The sequence below is a fragment of the Scyliorhinus canicula genome, chromosome 13 (genome assembly GCF_902713615.1).
Source record: "Scyliorhinus canicula chromosome 13, sScyCan1.1, whole genome shotgun sequence".
Lineage (NCBI taxonomy): Eukaryota > Metazoa > Chordata > Chondrichthyes > Carcharhiniformes > Scyliorhinidae > Scyliorhinus > Scyliorhinus canicula.
In genome coordinates, this window is record NC_052158.1 from 153,862,484 (window position 1) to 153,884,869 (window position 22,386).

Genomic DNA, 22,386 nt, shown 5'->3' on the forward strand with positions numbered 1-22,386 from the left:
GCCAAGTGGCCTAATTCTGCTCCTATGTCTTATGGTCTTATGGACTGTTGTGTTAGTCTGGGCTTCAGTTTAACACACCTCATTTTCTTCCGACTCAACACTGCATCCGTTTAGATAGCTAACAGCCGACAACATGGAGACATCCTAACAATTTGTCTGTCTGTTTGTCTCACACAGCTTTGACCTGACACAGTTCCAGTTTGCCCAGACCATGATCTACACCATCGAGGAAATAAACAGGAAGCAGATCCTGGTCCCGAATATTACACTGGGCTACCAGATTCACGATGGCTGTGGAGACCCAGCTATGTCGACCAAAGTAACCACCCTGCTCATTAGTGGACAGGAGGAAACCCTTGCTGACCCAAAGTGCAAAACCACCTCGAACATCCCGGCTATAGTTACAGATGCCGAATCCATGCAGTCTGTCGCAGTTGCAAGAGTCATTACGCCCTACAATGTGACAATGGTAGGACACACTGTAGTATCAGCACCTTTCCACTAGGGACATCTGTTTCCTGTTCCAGGTTGGCCTCTGATGCACTGTTTACCTTTGTTCTGCCATTAGTAGATTCTGATCTCTTTACGTGCTGCTATCAGCACCCTTCTGAGCCCTGATCACCAACAGTTTCTTTATCCTTTTGTCCATGACATCATTGCCAATCTCTACCTAGGCTGGCCCTATCTTCAGCCGCACCACTCCACATCACCCCCCCCCCCCCCCCCCCACCCCCCTACCACAACAGTATAAATCTGATCCTATTTCCAGTTCTCTCTATCTTTGACAAAGAGTTATCCAGACTCAAAACGTTCACAGATGCTGTCAGACCTGCTGAGATTGTCCAGATTCCAGCACCCGCAGTAATTTGACCTTGTCCGCTGAACTCTAGCTATGTCATGGCAGGAATTACATTGAGGTTGTTGCTTGATTTCAAAGATGGTTTCCTTCCAAGTACAATTTCAAATCTTTTCACCATAGCAATATGTGATACATACACTTGCACTAAAACAGAAAATATTGGAAATACTCACCAGGAATGATTGAGAGGGAAATAGAGTTAAACTTTCAGGTCCTTCCCGTGCTCCCACTTTTTTTTGTCTTTTTATTTCAGATAGCCAACATTCAGGATATTTTGCTTTTACTGAGCTGCTCCTGGTATACAGAGGTGCACTTTACATAGTATAGCTCAGGTGGCTGGACAGCTGGTTAGTGATGCTGAGTGATGCCGACTTCACGGGTTCATGTTCCTGCACCGGCTGAGGTTATTCTCAACCTTGCCCCTCGCCTGAGGTGTGGCGACCCTCAGGTTAAATCACCACCAGTCAGCTTCCCCCCCTTCAAAGGGGGAAAGCAGCCCACGGTCATCTGGGACTATGGCGACTTTACCTACGTTTTGATAGAGAACAGAAACAGGCCACCCATTTCAGACTCACCTGTATATTCTTCTTAAGCCAAACCTTCCTCAGCCAGCTATACCAGCAGAACCTCAATTTCCCTCGCCCTCATATGTTTATCTAACTTCCCCTTAAACACATCTACAGAAACATTTTCAAGAACACACTGTGATAGCAAGGTTCACATTCTAACCACAAGTGCACAAAGAAGCTTCTTGTGAATTCCTTCATTGATTTCTTGATGTTTATTCTGTATTGATGGCCTGACATTTTCCACATGTGAGCGTATTTTCACTGTGTCTGTCGATCAAAATATTTAATTTAAATATATATATATATTATAATCTTTTTTTGTGTCACAAGTAGATTTACATTAACACTGCTATGAAGTTACTGTGAAAAATCCCCCAGTCGCTACATTCCAGCACCTGTTCGGGTGCACAGAGGGAAAATTTAGAATGTCCATTCCACCTAACAAGCACATCTTTCAGGACTTGTGGGAGGAAACCTGGAGGAAACCATCACAGACACAAGAAAAACGTGCAGACTCTACACAGACTGTGACCCAAACCAGGAATCGAACCTGGGACCCGAGAGCTGTGAAGCAACTGTGCTAACCTCTGTGCTACCGTGCCACCCGCGATATATTAGGCCACCTCTCACGGTTCTCTTTTTGAAGAGAAAAAAGACTCAAACGGGGCAGTACAGTGGCACAGTGATTAGCACTGCTGCCTCAAGGCACCGAGGACCCGGGTTCGAATCCCGGCCCTGGGTTACTGTCAATGTGGCGTTTGCACATTCTCGCCATGTCTGCATGGGTCACACCCCCACACCCAAAGATGTGCAGGGTAGGTGGATTGGTCACACTAAATTACCCCTTAATTGGAAAAAAATGAATTGGGTACTTTTGATAAGAAAAATTAAAATATTGATTCATATTCTGGTATCATCTCCCATGTCTCTATTTTCTGATTATAGCGTTGTGATCGGAACTTTACACAGTTACTTTGTTGCTGTGCTTATCTTAAAAGTGATAAGGTTTTTAACATTCTTTTTCACACAAAGGGTAGTGAAAATCTGGAACTCGCTCTGTCAAAAAGCTGTTCAGGTTAGTGGTCAATTGAAATGTTTCAAATGTAGATAGATATTTGGTGGGCCAGAATATTGAGGTTAATGGAACTAAAAGGTTTGTGAGTTAAGATGCTGCTCAACCATATTGATTGGCTGAATGAATCCAATGGTCTATTTTTGTTTGTATGATTTATCTTTAGATCATCGTAACTTGCCCAAAAGTTGTTCAAAACAAATTAGTGGCATGGGTAAAGAATGAAATGTTGCCATTTAAACCTCATATAGTTTGAATAAAGTCTCTCCCCATTGAGGTGATTAGAAAGTAAAAGATAGGAGCAAGAATAGGCCTTATGGTCCCACGAGCCAGCTCTGCCTTTCAAGAAGATCTTTTATCTCAACTCTATTTTTTCCACCTTTTTTATTCATTCACGGCTTGTGGGCATCGCTGTCTTGACCATTATTAATTGTCCATCCCTAATTGCCGATGAGAAGGTGGCATTGACTTCTAAAAATCTATCAATCTCAAAAACATAAGAATACAAGGGGGAGAAATAGGTCATATAGCCTGTTGAACCGACTCCAACTTCAATATAATCATGGCTCATTTTGAGTATCAATCCATTCTCCCGACCACTCCCCATATCCCATAATTCCCAGAGCCCAAAAGTCTGTCCCAGGCTTAAATATGTTCAACAATGCAGCATCCGCAGCCCTACGGAGTAGAGAACTCCGGAGATTCATGGCCCATCCATGTGAAGAAATCGCTCCTCACCTCAGTCTGAAATGGTGGTCTCCCCCACCCATCCTCAAACTATCCTAAGATGATGACCCTCAGTTCTAAAGTCTCCAGTCAGGGGAAATGATCTGTATTCTTTAATGGGATGTGGGTGTTGCTGGCAAGGCCAGTATTTCTTGGTCAATCTTTGGACTGAATTTCACACCAGACCATTTCAGAGGGACAATTAAGAGTCAACCCCATTGCTGTGGGTCACATGTAGACCAGACCAGGTAAAGACAGCAGATTTCCTTCTCAAAAGGATTTTAATGGCCCAGCTGTGTTCTCATTACGATGGACAATGGTTTCATTGGCATCATTACTGAGATGAGCTTTTAATTGCTGATTTATTAATTGAATTTAAATTCCATCAGTTGGCACGGTGGGATTTGAACCCATATCCCCAAGACATTAGCCACGGCCTCTGAATTGTTTCTCCAATGACCAGTAACCTCTCATCAGAATTTTATGTTTCGACAAGATCATTTTTCAGATCCTAAACTCCAGATATTATAACAACAACTTGCATGTTTGTGGCAAAAAGCTGCCATTTTGAATGCCTGCTGCTTAGGTTTCGAGTGAGGTTGTCACCACAGTAAGGGAAGAATTGTTTTGTTACGGCTTGCAAAATGGTGAATGCTGGGCGGAATTCCTCCCCCCCCCCCCCTCCCCCACGCCGGGTGGGAGAATCGCCGGGGCGCCGCCCGAGTCCCGCCATGCTGCCCCGGCAACCGCACACGATTCTCCCAGCCCCCCTCAGCCGGCGCGGCAAGAATCACGGCTGGCCGCTGGGAGAATCGGCGCTCGCTGTTTGCAACGGGCGAGCGGCGATTCTCCGACCCGGATGGGCCGAGCAGCCTGCCCAACACGACAGGTTCCCGCCGGCGCCGCCACACCTGGTCGCTGCCGGCGGGAACAGCGCGGGAACGCTGGGGGGGGGGTGGCCTGTTGGAGGGGAGGGGGGGTCCTGCACCGGGGGGGGCCTCAAAAGGAGTCTGGCCCGCGATCGTTGCCCACTGATCGGCGGGCCGGCCTCTCTGAAGGAGGACCGCCTTTCCTCCGCCGCCCCTCAAGATCCATCCAACATTGGGGAGGACGGTAACCGCGCATGCGCGGGTGATGTCATTTACGCGGCGCTGGCCGCACTATTTACGCGGCGCCAAGGCCCGGCGCGACGTAGCTCCTATCCCCGGGGGCAGGAGAATAGGGGGCTGGGAGCGGGCTCCAACGCCGGAGTGAAACACTCCGGTTTTCACTCCGGCGTCGGCACTCAGATTGCGGTGAATTGCGCCCACTATCTTTCACTTCAAGAACCTATATGAAATGAAATGAAAATGAAAATCGCTTATTGTCACGAGTAGGCTTCAATGAGGTTACTGCGAAAAGCCCCTAGTCGCCACATTCCGGCGCCTGTCCGGGGAGGCTGGTACGGGAATCAAACCATGCTGCTGGCCTGCTTGGTCTGCTTCAAAAGCCAGCGATTTAGCCCTGTGAGCTAAACCAGCCCCGATATCTAGATAGGGTCGCAGATCAGGTCTTCACCATGGGCACAAACGTTGCGGCTGGTTCAGCTCAGTTGGCTGGATGGCTGGTTTGTGATGCAAAGTGAGGCCAGCAACGTGGGTTCAACTCCCACCGCAGCTGAGGTTATTCATGAAGGCCCTCCTTGCTCCTTGCCTGAGATGTGGTGATCCTCAGTTTAAATCCCCACCAGTCAGCTCCCCCCCCCCCTCCTCAAAGGGAGAAAGCACCTGAAACTAAGGTGACCTTACTCACTGAAATATTTGCAAATTTCCTTCTGCACTAGTGGGGGGATTATTGAAAGTTCCCCTCCACCCCAAAATCAAAGTCTGCTACTTCTCATCAATCACCAGCAGGTCATCCCAACTTGTTCCTACCAATAAGACACATCCTGAGATGCTGAAATTATTTACGGATAATTGGGGAGAAAGGGGTCTTTTTCAGGATGGCAGCCGGTGACTAGTGGTGTACCTCAGGGATCTGTGCTGGGACCACAACGTTTCACAATATACATTAATGATCTGCAAGAAGGTATTGAAGGCACTGTTGCTAAGTTTGCAGATGATGCTAAGACCTGTAGAGGGACAGGAAGTATTGAGGAAGCAAGGGGGCTGCAGAAGGACTTGGACAAGCGAGGAGAGTGGGCAATGAAGTGGCAAATGAAATACAATGTGGAAAGGTGTGAGGCTATGCACTTTGGAAGGAGGAATTTAGGCATGCACTATTTTCTAAATGGGGAAATGCTTAGGAAATCAGAAGCATAAAGGGACTTGGGAATCCTTGTTCACGATTCTCTTCAAGTTAACGTGTAGGCTCAGTCGACAGTTAAGAAGGCAAATGCAATGCCAGCATTTATGTCAAGAGGGCTAGAATACAAGACCAGGGATGTACTTCTGAGGCTGTATAAGGCTCTGGTCAGACCCCATTTGAAGTATTGTGAGCAGTTTCGGGCCCCGTATCTAAGGAAGGATGTGCTGGCCTTGGATAGAGTCCAAAGGAGGTTCACAAGAATGATCCCTGGAATGAAGAGCTTGTCGCATGAGGAACGGTTGTGGACTCTGGGTCTGTATTCCTTGGAGTTTAGAAGGATGAAGGGGATCTTATTGAAACTTACAGGATATTGCGAGGCCTGGATAGAGTGGATGTAGAGAGGATGTTTCGACTTGTAGGAAAAACTAGAACCAGAGGACATCATCTCAGACTAAAGGGATGATTCTTTAAAACAGAGATGAAGAGGAATTTCTTCAGCCAGTGGGTGGTGAATCTGTGGAACTCTTTGCCACAGAAGGCTGTGGAGGCCAAATCACTGAGTGTCTTTAAGACAGAGATAGATAGGTTTTTGATTAATAAGGGGATCAGGGGATATGGGGAGAAGGCAGGAGAATGGGGATGAGAAAAATATCAGCCATGATTGAATGGTGGAGCAGACACGATGGGCCGAGTGGCCTAATTCTGCTCCTATGTCTTATGGTCTTATTGTCATATCATGCGTTGGAATTAAGTAAAATATCGCTTATTCATTCCCAAAGGTTAATTATCTCTCATACACAATATAAAATAAATGTATACAATGCGGGAAAATATTCAGCAGCCCCAGCAGCATCTGGGGAGAAAGTTCCATTCCAATAGGATGCTGGTAAACTTCCTGCTATTTTATTTGAAAAAAGCATTTTATTAAAAAGAACGGGGCAGCAGGGTAGCATGGTGGTTAGCATAAATGCTTCACAGCTCCAGGGTCCCAGGTTCGATTCCCGGCTGGGTCACTGTCTGTGTGGAGTCTGCACGTCCTCCCCCTGTGTGCGTGGGTTTCCTCCGGGTGCTCCGGTTTCCTCCCACAGTCCAAAGATGTGCGGGTTAGGTGGATTGGCCATGCTAAATTGCCCGTAGTGTCCTAATAAAAGTAAGGTTAAGGGGGGGTTGTTGGTTTACGGGTATAGGGTGGATACGTAGGTTTGAGTAGGGTGATCATGGCTCGGCACAACATTGAGGGCCGAAGGGCCTGTTCTGTGCTGTACTGTTCTATGTTCTATGTTCTAACGTTCTGTTTTTATTTCAGAATTACAGCATCCGCAGTATTTTGCTTTTGATTGAAAATATGTACAAGCTTTTCATTGTTATTTCCCTCAGGGGTATTGACAAGACCACATTTATTGACCTGGGAATCTAATTGGCAATAGGAATTTCTAACTCTCACTTGTCCTCTCCATCCTCCAGTTCAGCTACTCGGCCGCTTACGACTATCTCAACAACATGTACGAGTTCCCCACCTTTTTCCGGACCATCCCAAATGACTACCACCAGGTGGACGGTCTGGCCCAGCTCGTCAAATACTTTGGGTGGAACTGGATCGGGACAATTCGGAGCAATTCCACCTACGGTGCCCTGGCTATGGACGAGATTATCAAAAGCATGCACAGTTTCGGTATTTGCATCGCTTTCTCTGGCGCCGTTCACAAAACCGACTCCAAAGAGAAGCTGCTGAGTCTCATCAATGTCATCAAACAAGCCACCACCAGGATTATCGTTGCCTTCGTGGCCCAGGCAGACATGGCAGTGTTGATGCAGGAGATTGTTCAGCAAAACCTCACTGGGATCCAGTGGATCGGGAGCGAGTCTTGGATCACCATGCCCGGCATCTCTCCCAAAGAACACACCAGCTTCCTGGCGGGCACGTTGGGATTCGCTGTCCCGAAGGCGACCCTGCCGGGGCTGAAGGAATTCCTTCTTGAGGTTCACCCATCCAGATACCCCGGGAATGTCTTCGTGGCCGAGTTTTGGGAAACCACGTTCGAATGCTCCTGGCAAAAGCCGGAGAACCTCAGCCGGGCCGACGGCTCTCAGGTTAACCTGTGCACCGGGCAGGAAAAGCTGGAAGAAGTTGACAACCAGTACACCGACACATCGCAGCTGAGAATCGCTTACAACGTGTACAAAGCTGTGTATGCAATCGCACATTCCCTCAACCACATGCTCTCCAAAACCAACTTTACCTTTTCAGAACTTGACCTTTGGGAGGTAAGGACATCTGCACCTACTTGGAAATCTGCCAACACTTTCACAATGACAGGTTCGCTGATGAAGATCTGAACCCGTGCCTTTCTCAGAACTGTATCATTGCAGAAATGCTGCTTTTTTAAAACATTAATTCATACCCTAAGTTATAAGTGCAGATGTGAAACTATTGGATTCAGAGTAATGGGTTTGTTGTAGGTCTGGATTTACATTGCAACTTTATGGCCCTTTAAAGTGTGTTCCAATGTAGCTTCAATGTCAAGACCTTTGGACCTCATGGGCAAAATTCTCCGACCCTGCGGGGGGGTCGGAGAATCGGCCGGGGCCGGCGTAAATCCCGCCCATGCCGTGGCCGGAATTCTCCGCCATCTAGGAATTGGCAGGGGCGGAATCGCGCTGCGCCGATCGGCGTGCCCTCCGTGCCGATCAGCGAGCCCTCTGCGATGGGCCGAAGTCCCGCCGCTGAGAGGCCAATCCCGCCGCCGTGGTTTCAACCACGTCTGGTGGCAGCGGATTGGCGGCGTGAGCGGGCCCCCGGGGTCCTGGGGTATCGCGGGGCGATCAGACCACGGGGGGTGCCCCCACGGTGGCCAGGCCCGTGATCGGGACCCACCGATCAGCTGGCGGACCTATGCCTTGGGGGCACTCTTTTTCTTCCGCCGCCGCCACGGCCTCCACCATGGCAGAGGCGGAAGAGAGCCCCCCCTACCGCGCATGCGCCGGTGGTGACGTCAGCGGCCACTGATGCACCGGCGCATGCGCAAACCGGCGAAGGCCTTTCGGCCAGCCCCGACGCCAGGCGGCAGGCGTCAAAGGTCGTTGGCGCCGGTTTTGGCGCCAGTCGGCGTGGCGCCAACCACTCCGGCTTGGGCCTAGCCCCTAATGGTGCGGAGAATTCCACACCTTTGGGGAGGCCCGACGCCGGAGTGGTTGGCGCCACTCCGCTACGCCGGGCCCTCGCCCCGCCGGGTAGGGGAGAATCCCGGCCCATGTTTCTGCTTAACTAACTGGCCGAGTCTGTCTTTGGAATTAGCAGAGTTAGTCTCTCTGATGGGGTCAGTCTCACTTATAACTCCAGCATGGACTCCATAAAAGAGCAATCCAGGAATCATCAGATTCACCACTGGGACATATGGGGAATTTTTTTAAATTCCTTCATGGGATGTGGGTGTCGCAGGCTGTGCCAGCATTTATTGCCCATCCCTAATTGCCCTTGAGGGGGGCAGTTAAGAGTCAACCACATTGCTGTGGGTCTGGAGTCACATGTAGGCCTGACCGGGTAAGGACGGCAGATTTCCTTCCCTAAACGACATTAGTGAACCAGATGGGTTTTTGCGACAATTAACCATGGTTTCATGGTCATCATTAGTCTTGTAATTCCAAAATGACTTAAAACTATATGAACTGCCAATTCCTACGGGGGTTTTCTCGTCTCTCAGTGGAATGTCAGAGAAATTGTGCCAATTGCCGTTGAGGCCGTTTCTCTGAGGTTCCGCTGGAGTTACGCTGGCGATTGAGTAGCTGGCGTCCTGTGTGGGGCAAAGTTGATGGGACAGCAGCTCTTTTCCAGGTCGAATGCTGCACCAGAGATGGAGAGAGAGATCCCCGATAAGTAAAATTATTGCTACACATGCCCCTAGTCATGACCCTGGCACCAGGAATCAGATGAGTCCCTGAAGTGTAAAAACGTCCTGACCAGAACCAGCCTCATTTTTCAACATGTCACATGTTGGTGGGCACGTCCATCAGAATAATTCTCGCATTCCTCACCTACCCCCCCAACATTTAACCTCAAGCTATAACCAGCCCAGCAAAGGGTGCAGAACGCTAGCAACTCAAAATAGTCAGGATAAACGTGGTACTGAGTTACGGTGCAAGATATACAACGGGAAAACTACCTTCTCTCTCCTCTTACAGATAATGACATTAACTCTAAGTCTGAAATCCATAATGTATAGGAAGAGATCATTTGCTCATTGTATCTATCTATGCTGCTTCGATTTGAAAGAATATTCCACATCACCCTCTCCGCCCTGTTGCAACCCTCACCTCCGCATTTTCGAGTTGTCCAGAGTCAGCTGACTCAAAGAGTCATCCAGGCTCGAAGTTAGCTCCTTTCTCTCTCCACAGACGCTGTCAGACCTGCTGAGATTGTTCAGTATTTTCTGTCTTTGTTTCACATTCCAGCATCCGCAGTGATTGGCTTTTCTCTGCATTTTTAGGGCAGCACGGTGGCCTAGTGGTTAGCACAACCGCCTCACGGCGCTGAGGTCCCAGGTTCGATCCTGGCTCTGGGTCACTGTCCGTGTGGAGTTTGCATGTTCTCCCCGTGTCTGCGTGGGTTTCGCCCCCACAACCCAAAAATGTGCAGAGTAGGTGGATTGGCCACGCTAAATTGCCCCTTAATTGGAAAAAATAATTGGGTAATCGAAAAAAAAAAATTAAAATTTAATTTCTCTGCATTTTTGAGTATTTATCAAATTCATGTTTAAATCGGCCGACACCAACTTTACAGCCCGAGCGCCCAAAATGGTGACAATTCTCCGTGCACAAGAAATCTCCTCGACTCTTGCCAACAGAAGCGGTTCATCTTCAGTCACTCTTCCCAAAGTAACCGGAAGTTGAAACGCGTCTTCGGAATCTCCATTGACATTCCCTGCTCTGGCAAAACTAAAATGACCCCCCCCCCCCCCCCCCCCCCCCCCACCTCGTGACCACTCTGACCACTCTTTGCCTAACAATATGTACTTTATTGTTCACCTTGCTGAATATTTTCATATAATCCATAGCCAAGAAGCGAGCGTTTTCTTTAGTTGCTGAGCATCAATGATGTTGTCGGTACAAAGGTTCGGTTATATCCGACCACTGTCTATAGAACAGGTTAATAATTTCAGCCAAAATTGTCTATCATGTGTAAAACGTTACAGACACATTTTGGCCTGCTGGGAATAGAGGGATACGGAGCCCGGAAGTGCAGAAAGTTTTAGTTTAGATGGATATCCTGATCGGTGCAGGCTTGGAGGGTCAAAGGGGCCCGTTCCTGTGCTGTATTGTTCTTTGTTTTGGTCCTTTGCTTTTTGCTCTTTGTTCTTGGTTCTTTGTTCTGAACAGCAGAAAGACCCTGAGGGGATTCTCCTGTCTGCCAGCCGCATTTTTTTGGCATAGCACGTCCCCCGTTGGCAGCGGGATTCTCCGTTCCCGCATCCAGCCAATGGGGTTTCCCATTGTGGCCACCTCACACCATCGGGAAACCCGCTGCCGTGGGTTGGCTGCCGACAAAGCAGAGGATCCCAACGACGGACAATTCACTGGAAGAGGTGCTCAGTTTATATTCAGGTTTCCAATTTGCAGAACATTTGATTGGGGAGAAGATGCTAACATGATTTATCATTTTTATAATAATGATAATAATCTTTATTATTGTCACAAGTAGGATTACATTAGCACTGCAATGAAGTTACACACTCCAGCGCCTATTCGGGTACACATTTATGGCTAAACAATCTTTATGAAATATAATCTCATCAATGACTGGTCTGTAAATTTCTCTGTTTTCTCTTCCCCCCCCCAGCTTCTTCATCATATGTATGCTGTGAATTTTACAGCAAAGAATGGAGAAAGTATATACTTTGATGAGAACTTAGATACAGTCCCCTTGTATGAATTGGTAAATTGGCAGGTGGACTCTGAAGGTGTAGCTCACGTTATGACAATTGGACGATATGATGGACTTATAGCCTTTGACAAAAGACTATACATAAACAAAGAAAATATTATTTGGATCAATGGGAAAAAGGAGGTAAGTTCATCTTATGTGCTGACTTCAGATTGTATGTTATGGTCTTGGAATTACATTGTCGGGTCCTAAGATATCGTTACATTATGACATTTCTTCCTCAACTAATTCAATGGATGCATCAACACAGAATTTGATCACTCCTTAGACAGCACCTTCTAAACACACAACCACTACCATTTAGGACATGAGCAGCAGATACATGGGAACCCCACCACCTGGAGATTCCCCTCCAAGTCACTCACCATTTCCTGACTTGGAAATACATCGTGGTTCTTTTACAGTCACTTGGTCAAATTTCAGGAACTCCAGGGAGAAAGTGCAAACTCCACACAGACAGTTGCCCGAGGTCGGAATCGAACCCTCGTCCCTGGCACTGTGAGACAGCGACGTCGTGACTATATATATTTAATTCTAAAAGCTGAGTAGAAAATACTACTTCATGTGGTTGGGGAGTCCATGAGAAGGGATCATGTATTTAAAACCAATTTAATAATAATAATCTTTATTATTGTCACAAGCGGCAGCACGGTGGCGCAGTGGGTTAGCATTGCTGCCTCACAGCGCCGAGGTCCCAGGTTCAATCCCAGCTCTGGGTCACTGTCCGTGTAGAGTTTGCACATTCTCCCCGTGGTTGCGTGGGTTTCGCCCCCAAAACCCAAAAATATGCAGGTTTGGTGGATTGGCCACGCTAAATTGCCCCTTAATTGCAAAAAATTAATTGATTACTCTAAATTTATTTTTAAAAATTATTGTCACAAGCAGGCTTACATTAACACTGCAAGAATGGGCAGAGAGTTTTGTGGAGGTATCTTTTGGGCTAATAACTGATAGAATATCAAATTCCCACTGCTGTCTCACGGCGCCAAGGTCCCAGGTTCAATCCTGGCTCTGGATCACTGTTTGTGTGGAGTTTGCACATTCTCCCTGTGTTTGCGTGGGTTTCGCCCCCGCAACCCAAAGATGTTGTACCCAAAGGGCAGCACGGTAGCATAGTGGATAGCACAACTGCTTCACAGCTCCAGCGTCCCAGGTTCGATTCCGGCTTGAGTCACTATCTGTGTGGAGTCTGCACATCCTCCCCGTGTGTGCATGGGTTTCCTCCGGGTGCTCCGGTTTCCTTCCACAGTGCAAAGATGTGCAGGTTAGGTGGATTGGCCATGATAAATTGCCCTCAGTGTCCAAAATTGCCCTTAGTGTTGGGTGGGGTTACTGGGTTATGGGGATAGGGTGGAGGTGTTGACCTTGGGTAGGGTGCTCTTTCCAAGAGCCGGTGCGGACTCGATGGGCCGAATGGCCTCCTTCTGCACTGTAAATTCTATGAAATCTATGTGCAAGGTAGGTGGATTGAACGCGCTAAATTGCCCCTAAATTGGAAAAAATTAATTGGGTACTCTAAATTTATTTTTAAAAAGAGTATCAAATTCCACAGGGCATCATTGTGGCACAGATCTTTCTAAGGAATCATTCGATAATTTTTGAAGCTGAGGAATACATAGAGTGATGGAAAGAGAAGGGGCAATTGAAGTAGTTTTGAATTGTTCAAGTAAGGAGCTATCCCAGACGCTGTGGGCTGAATGGCCTTCGCTGTACTGTAACCATTTTTACCCCTATTTCCAAACCTTTCTCCTTTTTATTTCATTCACCAATATGCATTTGATTTTTTTTTTAATATTTTTTTCCCCTCCTTTTCCACATTTTCTCCCAAATTTACACCCAACAATAAACAATAATCAGTAACAAATATGTCAATCCCCATATCAATAACAACGATCCCATCCTCCCACCAAACCCCAAACATTAGCCCGCATGTTCACATAAACAAATGCCAAAATGAATTAGGAATCACCCATAGTCGCCATTAACACACACAGCCCCCCTCCCCCCAACCCTCCCACCCACCCACCCCAACTAATGTTCGATGTTATCCAGTTCTTGAAAGTGCATAATGAATAATGCCCATGAATTGTAGAACCCCTACGTCCTTCCCCTCAGTTCAAACTTAACCTTCTCAAGAGTCAAGAATTCCAGCAGGTCCCCCCGCCACGCCAGGGCACAGGGTGGAGAGGTTGCTCTCCAATCTATCAGGATCCGCCTTCGGGCGATCAACGAGGCGAAGGCTACAACATCTGCCTCCGCACCCGTTTCCAACCCCGGCTGGTCCGACACACCGAATATGGCCTCCCAGGGGCCCGGATCCAGTTTCACATGCACCACTTTAGAAATTACCCTAAAAACCTCCTTCCAGTAATCCTCCAGCTTTGGACAGGACCAAAACATATGAACGTGATTAGCGGATGAGCCCGCAATGTTCACAGACATCTTCTACTCCTTCAAAGAATCGGCTCATCCTCGCCCTCTTGAGGTGTGCTCTGTATACCACCTTCAGCTGTATCAGCCCCAACCTCACGCACGAGGTGGAGGCATTCACTCTCCAGAGCACCTCTCACCAGACCCCCTCCTCCATATCCTCTCCCAACTCTTCTTCCCACTTTGCTTTGATCCCTTCCAGTGGTGCCTTATCTTCTTCCAAAATAGCTCCGTAAACCTCCGACACTAGCCCCTTCTCCAGTCCCCCTGTCGTCAGCACCTCCTCCAGCAATGTGGAGGTTTGCTCTGTATCTCCTTTCTGGCAAAATATCGAACCTGCATGTACCTAAACATTTCCCACTGCTCCAGACCATACTTCGCTTCCAGCTCCTTCAATCCTGCAAACCGACCCCTAAGAAACAAATCTTTCAGTTTCTTAATCCCCTTTTCCTCCCATTTCCCAAAATTTCCATCCCACCTCCCTGGCTAAAATCTGTGGTTCCCCCGAATCGGCATTTCCCTTGACCCTGCCTCCAACCCGGAGTGTTAGCGAAACAGCCTCCAAATTCTCAATGAAGCTATTATTCCCGGACTCCCTGAGTATTTCCCCGGAGCTATCGGGAGCGATGCTGTTGCTAGTGCTTTCAATCCTGACCCCCTGCGCAAACCTTCCTCCATTCTGATCCACTGAGGATCAATCCCTCTGACCCAGCTCCGCACCTTCTCCGCATTCACCGCCCAGTAATAATACATCAGGTTCGGAAGACCCAAACCCCCTGCCTGCCTTCCTCTCTGTAGCAGCACCTTTCTAATTCTGGCCACCTTCCCTCCCCATATGAACGAGGTAATTCTTCCCTCAATCTCTCTGAAAAAAGCCTTTGGCAGGAAAATCGGCAGGCATTTGAAAATAAACAATTAATGCGGCAACATTTTACCGCCTGTACCCAACCCGCCAGTGACAGAGGGAGACCATCCCACCTTGCCAGATCAGCTTTCACTCTCCCCACCAAACTAGAAATGTTGTGCCTGCGTTACCCCCCCCCCCCCCCCCAACTCCCGGGCAACCTGCACCCCATCCCACCCCCCCACTCCTGGGCAACCTGCCCCCCCAGGTACCTAAAGTGAGTCCCAGCCCTAAGGAATGGCAGCCCCGCCCCACCCCTGCCCCCACCCCTGACCGAGACACCACAAAATACTCACTCTTGTCTAGATTTAGTTTGTGCACAGATGTGCCATTCATGAAAGGCAAAATGCCAAAATTCAAATCTGCAGCAAACACCTACAATTTATACCCACGAAACACTTAAGTAACTTGCATTATTCCAGTAACCACAGTGTGATCAATAGAAACAAAGTTTAAATAATTGAAAGGTATTGCTTGCCGCTCAACCATCTGTTATATCAAATGTGGCCAGAATTCCTGACGAAGGCACCCAAACCTCGCGTTGTAACTTTGGTGGAAGGTCAATGGATAACCTAGCGTGGCTGGCCAAAGTTACAGAAAGGAATTGTGAGGAATCTGCTGTATGCCCCATCCAATGATGCCCAATCCCAGGGCTAAGCTGAGGAGCAAAATATCTGTCAGGAGCTGTGAACTTTGCACATTCTTTTCTTTCATAGAATCATGGAAATCCTACAGCGCTGAAGGAGGCCATTCAGCCTAGCGAATCTGCACCAACCCTTTGAAAGAGCCCAGCGACGCCCCATAACCCCATCCAATCTCTGAACACAGAGGCAATTTAGCACGGCCACTCCGCCTAACCTGCACATCTTTGGACTTTCAGATTAGTTTTTACCAGAATTGGTTTTCTTAACAGTTCCAACCTGTGTGTAAATCTCTACATATCCACCTGTCTTAAAATTCCCTCTCTAATCTAGCTAATTGATGCATACAGCATTCAACTATATTCAACAGGATTTGAGGTTGAATCTTGTTGTTAAACTGTTGTTTCAAATTTAACCCATTCAATTGCAATTAGGATTTTCTTAATTGGTAATTATATTAAATGAAGCCTAGAGATAATAAAGACATGTTTTCTCCATGTACAAATTAGGAGCAGGAGCAGGCCATTTGGCCCCTCGAGCCTGCTTCACCATTCACTAAGATCATGGCTGATCTGATTGTGGCTTACACGCCACATTCCACCTACTACCAATAACCTTCGACTCTCTTGTTAGTCAGGAATCTATCTATCCCTGCTTTTAAATATTCAATGATCCTGCCTCCACCACTCTCCAGCAGTGAGTTCTAAAGACTCGCAACAATCTGACAGAACAATTTCTCCTCATCTCCATCTTAAAGGGGTAACCCTTTAGATTTAAACTGTGTCCCCCTAACTCTAGTCTCTCCCATGAGGGGAAATGCCCTTTAATAATCCACCCTTCAGAATCTTGGCCGGGATTCTCCCCTAGCCGGTGGGGCGGGGAGTCCCGGCGGGACGGAGTGGCGTGAACCACTCCGACGTCGGGCCGCCCCAAAGGTACAGAATCCTCCGCACCTTTAGGGGCTATGCCCGCCCCGGAGTGGTTAGGGCCACGCCAACAGGCACCAAAGAGCCTCCACCGGCCGCCGCGAGTCAGCGCATGCATGTGAGCGCCAGCGCGTGCTGGTGTCATGCCCGCGCATGCACAGAGAGATTCGCTTCCACACTGGGAATGGCGGAGGACCACGGCCTCTTTTGTGGAACAACAGAGTGCCCCCGCGGCACAGGCTCACCCGCGGATCGGTGGGCCCCGACCGCCGGCCAGGCCACCTTGGGGGCACCTGCCGGGGCCAGATCCCCCCCCACAACCCCCCAAGAACCCCAGAGCCCACCCGCGCCACCAGGTCCCGCTGATAAGGGACCTACTCTAATTTACTCCGGCGGGACTGGCAAAGAACGGGCATCGCGCGCCGGAGAATTCGGTCAGCCCCGGGGCCCGTTGAGTCGCGCCCCATTTTCCGAGGCGGGCGGCGCGACTCACGCCGGGGCAATTTTTGGGGTGCGGGAGAATTGGAAGGACAGCGGGGGCGGGATTCACGCCGACCCCCGGCGATTCTCCCACCCGGCGGGGGGGTTGGAGAATCCCACCCCTTAGCTGTTTCAATAAGATCACCTCATTCTCCTAAATTCCAATGGATACACCTCCAACCTTTCCTTATAAAGTAACCCACCCATCACAGGTATCAGTCAAGCATCATTCTCTGAACTGTCATGGGGTGGCACGGTGGCACAGTGCTTAGCATTTCTGCCTCACAGCTCCAGGGTCCCGGGTTAAATTCCGGCCTCGGGTGACAGTCTGTGTGGAGTTTGCACTTTCATCGCCCCGTGTTTGCCTGAGTTTCCTATTTCCTCCCACAGTCCAAAGATGTGCAGGTTAGGTGGATTGGCCATGCTAAATTTCCCCTTTGTGTCCAAAGGATTAGGTGGGGTTATGGGGGATAGGGTGGTGGCGTGTGCTTAAGTAGGATGCTCTTTCTAAGAGCTGGTACATACTCAATGGGCCGAAAGGCCTCCTTCTGCACTCTAAATTCTATGATTCAATGCTTCCAACACATTTATATCCTTTCTTAAATAAGAAAGACTAAATCTATATCCAGTACTTCACAGTGCTCATACTGATGTTATAAAATGATATGATGTTAAGTAATTTCATCTTTTTGAGTTCAGTGGATTGCGTATAATACCATTTCTTTATCGTAGGTTCCCCGTGGAGTTTGCTCAGACAGTTGTCTTCCTGGCACATGGAAAACAGTCAAAAAAGAAATGCCTTTGTGTTGTTTTACCTGCATACCTTGCTCTGACGGAGAGATCAGCAACTTGACAGGTATGTCTACAATCTTGGAACTAGGCATCGCAAAAGGGGGTGGCCGTTGTGTACATTGCGATTCTGCCCGCTCTTTGAAAGTCCCACTCCCTCATTGTTTGCCCGTCACCCTCCAAATGTTCCCCTTTCAAGTAAATATCCAATTATTTTTTGAAGATTTGTCTTGTATCTGCTTCCACTGCACCTTCATGCAGTGCAACGTGAAGCATTGACAAAGTTCTCCTCGTCCCATCAGCGCAATTCGTTCCCCAATTATATTAAATCAGTGCCGTTGCTTAACCAACCCTTCCACCAGTTGAAACAGTTCCTTCCCATCTCCTCCATTAGAACCCCTCATCGTTGTGTTGGCCTCTAATGAATTTTCCCTGACCTCCTTTGGTCCAGCGTCTCTAATCTCTCCATTGTCGGAACTCTCTCACGCTCTGGTGAATGAATTTCTTTACCGATGTGTGTGTGTGAATTGATGGTGAGTTCAGCAATTTGACAGGTATAATCGAGTCATGGAGTCATTACGGAACAGAAGGAAGCCACTCTGCCCTGCAAGTCTGTGCTAGCTCCTGTGGAGAGCAATCTGACAGGTCGCACTCCCCCGCTCAGTCTCCTTGGCCCTCCAAGACTATTTCCTTCAAGAGGCCACCTGATTCCCTTTTGAAATCATTCATTATCTCTGCTTCCACCACCGGCATCGGTAGCAAGTTCCAGACCATTACCACCCGCTGCCTATAAATAGTTTCTCCATCGCTTATCCCCGGCATCTTTTGCCCAAAACCTTAAATATATTTCCCCCCAAGTGCTTTTATCATCGGCTGATGTGAACTGATGTCTACATTATCTTATAATGGGGATCTTATAGAAACATATAAAATTATGAAGGGAATAGATAGGATAGATGCGGGCAGGTTGTTTCCACTGGCGGGTGACAGCAGAACTAGGGGGCATAGCCTCAAAAAAAGGGGAAGTAGATTTAGGACTGCGTTTAGGAGGAACTTCTTCACCCAAAGGTTTGTGAATCTATGGAATTCCATGCCCAGTGAAGCAGTTGAGGCTCCTTCATTAAATGTTTTTAAGATAAAGATAGCTAGTTTTTTGAAGAATAAAGGGATTAAGGGTTATGGTTTTCGGGCCGGAAAGTGGAGCTGAGTCCACAAAAGATCAGCCATGATCTCATTGAATGGCGGAGCAGACTCGAGGGGCTGACTCCTGCTCCTAGTTCTTATGTTCTTATTATCAAGACCTGTCATTGTCTTGTCCGCCTGTAGCGAATCGCCCCTCAATCTCTTTTGCTCCAAGAGGAACAATTCCAACTTCTCCAACCCACCCTTGTGGCTGAAACCCCCTCATTGCTGGAACTGTTGTGGTAAATCTCTCCTGCACCGTCTCAAGCACCCTAACATCCAAACTAAATTGATCAAAACTGGATGCAATACTCTAGTTATGGACAACCAGAGCTTTATACAGGTTTAGCGTAACGTTCGTTATGCTTTGCTAATGTTGTGGACAGAACATATCAGCTCCCTTAGAGCAGGGGTGGGCAAACTTTTCCGTGCAAGGGCCACATTCAGAAATTCACAATTTTAAAGGGCCGCATAGTATATTAAGTAAAATAATTACTTCACCCGGTTATGATTCTGGGCGCCTCATATAGAACATAGAACAGTACAGCACAGAACAGGCCCTTCGGTCCTCGATGTTGTGCCGAGCAATGATCACCCTACTCAAGTCAACGTATCCACCCTATACCAGTAAGTAACCCAACAGCCCCCACCCATTAACCTTCAAAAAAAATATATATTTTTTTTTTATGACTTGGTGGGCCGCATAAAAACCTTTGGCGGGCCGCATGCAGCCCGCGGGCCGTAGTTTGCCCACCCCTGCCTTAGAGTCTGTAATCAGTATGTTTTGTATAGAAAATGCAAAACATGGCCACATTGGAACTGCCACCAACCCTCCCTATTCTATCACATCTACAAGGCAGCAAGAACCAATGCTTTGAACCATTGACCATTCTCACTTTCCAGTGAGCTCTCTGTTCCTGCACATTTATTTTCGGTAGTTTGTGGAAGATGGAGCGGTATTTTTAAACACTGGAAGTGTTGGTTCCATTTAGTTTTAAGTAAGACCTGATGTGGGAGATGCCGGCGCTGGACTGGGGCGAGCACAGTAAGAAGTCTTACAACACCTGAGGAAGGAGCAGTGCTCCGAAAGCTAGTGTTTGAAACAAACATGTTGGACTTTAACCTGGTGTTGTAAGACTTCTTACCAGAAACATATATATAGACAAAGTCAATGATGCCACATTAGTAAAACCAGAAGACACACAAACAGAATTAGGCCACTCGATCCATTGAGTCTGCTCTGCCATTCAATGAGATCATCACTAATCTGATCTAATCCTGAATTCTGCTTTGCCATCATATCCCCATTCCCTCCCTGATTGTAAATCTGTCTCTCTCAGTATTGAACATCCTGAACGACCCAGCCTCTACAGCCCGCTGTGATAAACTCCACCGATTCACTATCCTCTGACAGCAGAAATTCCTCCTCATCTCTGTGTTAAATGGGTGACCCCCATTAATATTAATTTTAATAATAATCTTTATTTTCACAAGTAGACTTAACATTAACACTGCAATGAAGTTGCTGTGAAAATCCCCGAGTCGCCACATTCCAGCGCCTATTCAGGTACACGGAGGGAGAATTCAGAATGACCAATTCATCGAACAGCACGTCTTTCGGGACTTGTGGGAGGAAACCGGAGCACCCGGAGGAAACCCACGCAGACACTGGGAGAACGTGCAGACTCCGCACAGACAGTGACCCAAGCTGGGAATCGAACCTGGGACCCGAGTGCTGTGAAGCAAAAGTGCCAACCACTGTGCTACCGTGCTGTCCATATTATACCCTCTGGTCTTAGTCTCTCCTACAAGGGGAAACAAGCTTCTCAGCATCCATAATAATAATAATAGATAATTAATTGTTTAATTTTAAGACAGAGAATACACTTGTCACAGGTGCGGTGGGGGAGGGGCCGGCACTGGAATTTTATAATACAGGAAGGGTAACAAAAAAAAGTTTGATAAGCCTCGCATTAAATCACTGTGCGGGATTGTCCAATGTCTCTGCCCTGTGTTTCCCAATGGCGGGAATGTCAATCGCTGGCGGTGGGATTCTCCGCTCCCGCTGCAGACAATGGGAAATCCCATTAAAGCCAACACCGCCACCGGGAATCCCGCGGGTGGGAGAGCACAGCTGGCCAGAACGGAGAACCCCCACGGCCAGCGAAAGGCTGGAGAATTCATGGAGCTTTTGTCCTATCTCCCTAATCCAAGAGCACAGAGCTGAGTGAGACCCCCTCCACTGATCTGAGCGGATTCAGCACGGTCTGGGGATAAAATATAGAATCGTGTATTATCCATCGTACCCAGCAGCTCAACCATCGAAGGGACCTCACACATTGACCGCCAATTGTTTGAGGAATCACTCTTCACGCATGGCTTTAAAATACCAAAACTGTGTTGTGTTGTTTTCTTGTAGATTCAATATCTTGCTTGAAATGTCCACCAGAATACTGGTCCAATCGGTTAAAGACTCAATGTGTGCCAAAGAGGATTGAGTTCCTTTCATTTGATGATGCGATGGGAAGTTCACTGATGGCGCTGGCACTGATTGGAGCCTGCCTAACCGTGGCCACATCTCTCATTTTCTATAAGCACAGACAGACTCCTCTCGTCAAAGCCAATAATTCCGAATTAAGCTTCCTGCTTCTTTTCGCTTTAACGCTTTGCTTCCTCTGCTCTCTTGCCTTTGTTGACCAGCCCTCTGAATGGTCCTGCATGTTGCGTCACACAGTGTTCAGTATCACTTTTGTCCTTTGTCTCTCTTGCATTTTGGGGAAAACACTTGTAGTGTTGATGGCTTTCAAAACTAGGCTTCCCAACAATAAAAATATCAAATGGTTCAGTCGCCTGCATCAAAGATTGAACGTCTGCGCCCTCACCGTTGTCCAAGCTATAATTTGTATTATCTGGCTCACGACTACACCTCCTTTCCCTGTTAATAGCACAAAGTACTACAAGACTATAATTATACTTGAATGTAACTTTGGGTCCTTGGTATATTTCTGCTGTGTGTTCAGTTATATCGGTGCTCTTGCATGTCTGTGCTGCGCGCTTGCATTTTTAGCCCGGAAATTGCCAGATAACTTCAACGAGGCGACGTTTATAACCTTCAGCATGCTTATATTTTGCGCCGTGTGGATCACATTCATCCCAGCTTACGTCAGCTCGCCTGGAAAGTACACGGTGGCCGTAGAAGTGTTTGCAATTCTGGCATCGAGCTACAGCCTGCTGTTCTGCATTTTTGCTCCCAAATGTTACATCATCCTACTTCAGCCTGAAAAGAACACAAAGAAATATTTGATGCGCAGATCGAATGCAAAATAAATTTGAACATTCTCCAGAATCGGGACAGCGTAATTTTTAGAAAACTGTCCAATTCTTTATCCTAATCAAATGGTTGCAGCCTTGGGCTATTTTGTTGCAGTATCGATTTGGATTACACGTGACCACGCGGGCAGCACGGTAGCATGGTGGTTAGCATAAATGCTTCACAGCTCCAGGGTCCCAGGTTCGGTTCCTGGCTGGGTCACTGTCTGTGTGGAGTCTGCACGTCCTCCCCGTGTGTGCGTGGGTTTCCTCCG

General features: G+C 47.8%; 1 protein-coding gene across 1 annotated transcript in view; it reads left to right on the forward strand.

Annotated features, from left to right (window-relative positions):
• Positions 1 to 22,129, forward strand: part of LOC119975665 (extracellular calcium-sensing receptor-like) — a 34,027-nt gene extending 11,898 nt beyond the window's left edge. The window contains exons 3-7 of the mRNA XM_038815446.1: positions 178 to 469; positions 6,977 to 7,777; positions 11,346 to 11,573; positions 17,564 to 17,687; positions 21,222 to 22,129. Of these exons, the coding sequence (XP_038671374.1) occupies positions 178 to 469; positions 6,977 to 7,777; positions 11,346 to 11,573; positions 17,564 to 17,687; positions 21,222 to 22,129 (2,353 nt within the window). The remainder of the gene's footprint in view (positions 1 to 177; positions 470 to 6,976; positions 7,778 to 11,345; positions 11,574 to 17,563; positions 17,688 to 21,221) is intronic.
• Positions 22,130 to 22,386: the final 257 nt, after the last annotated feature.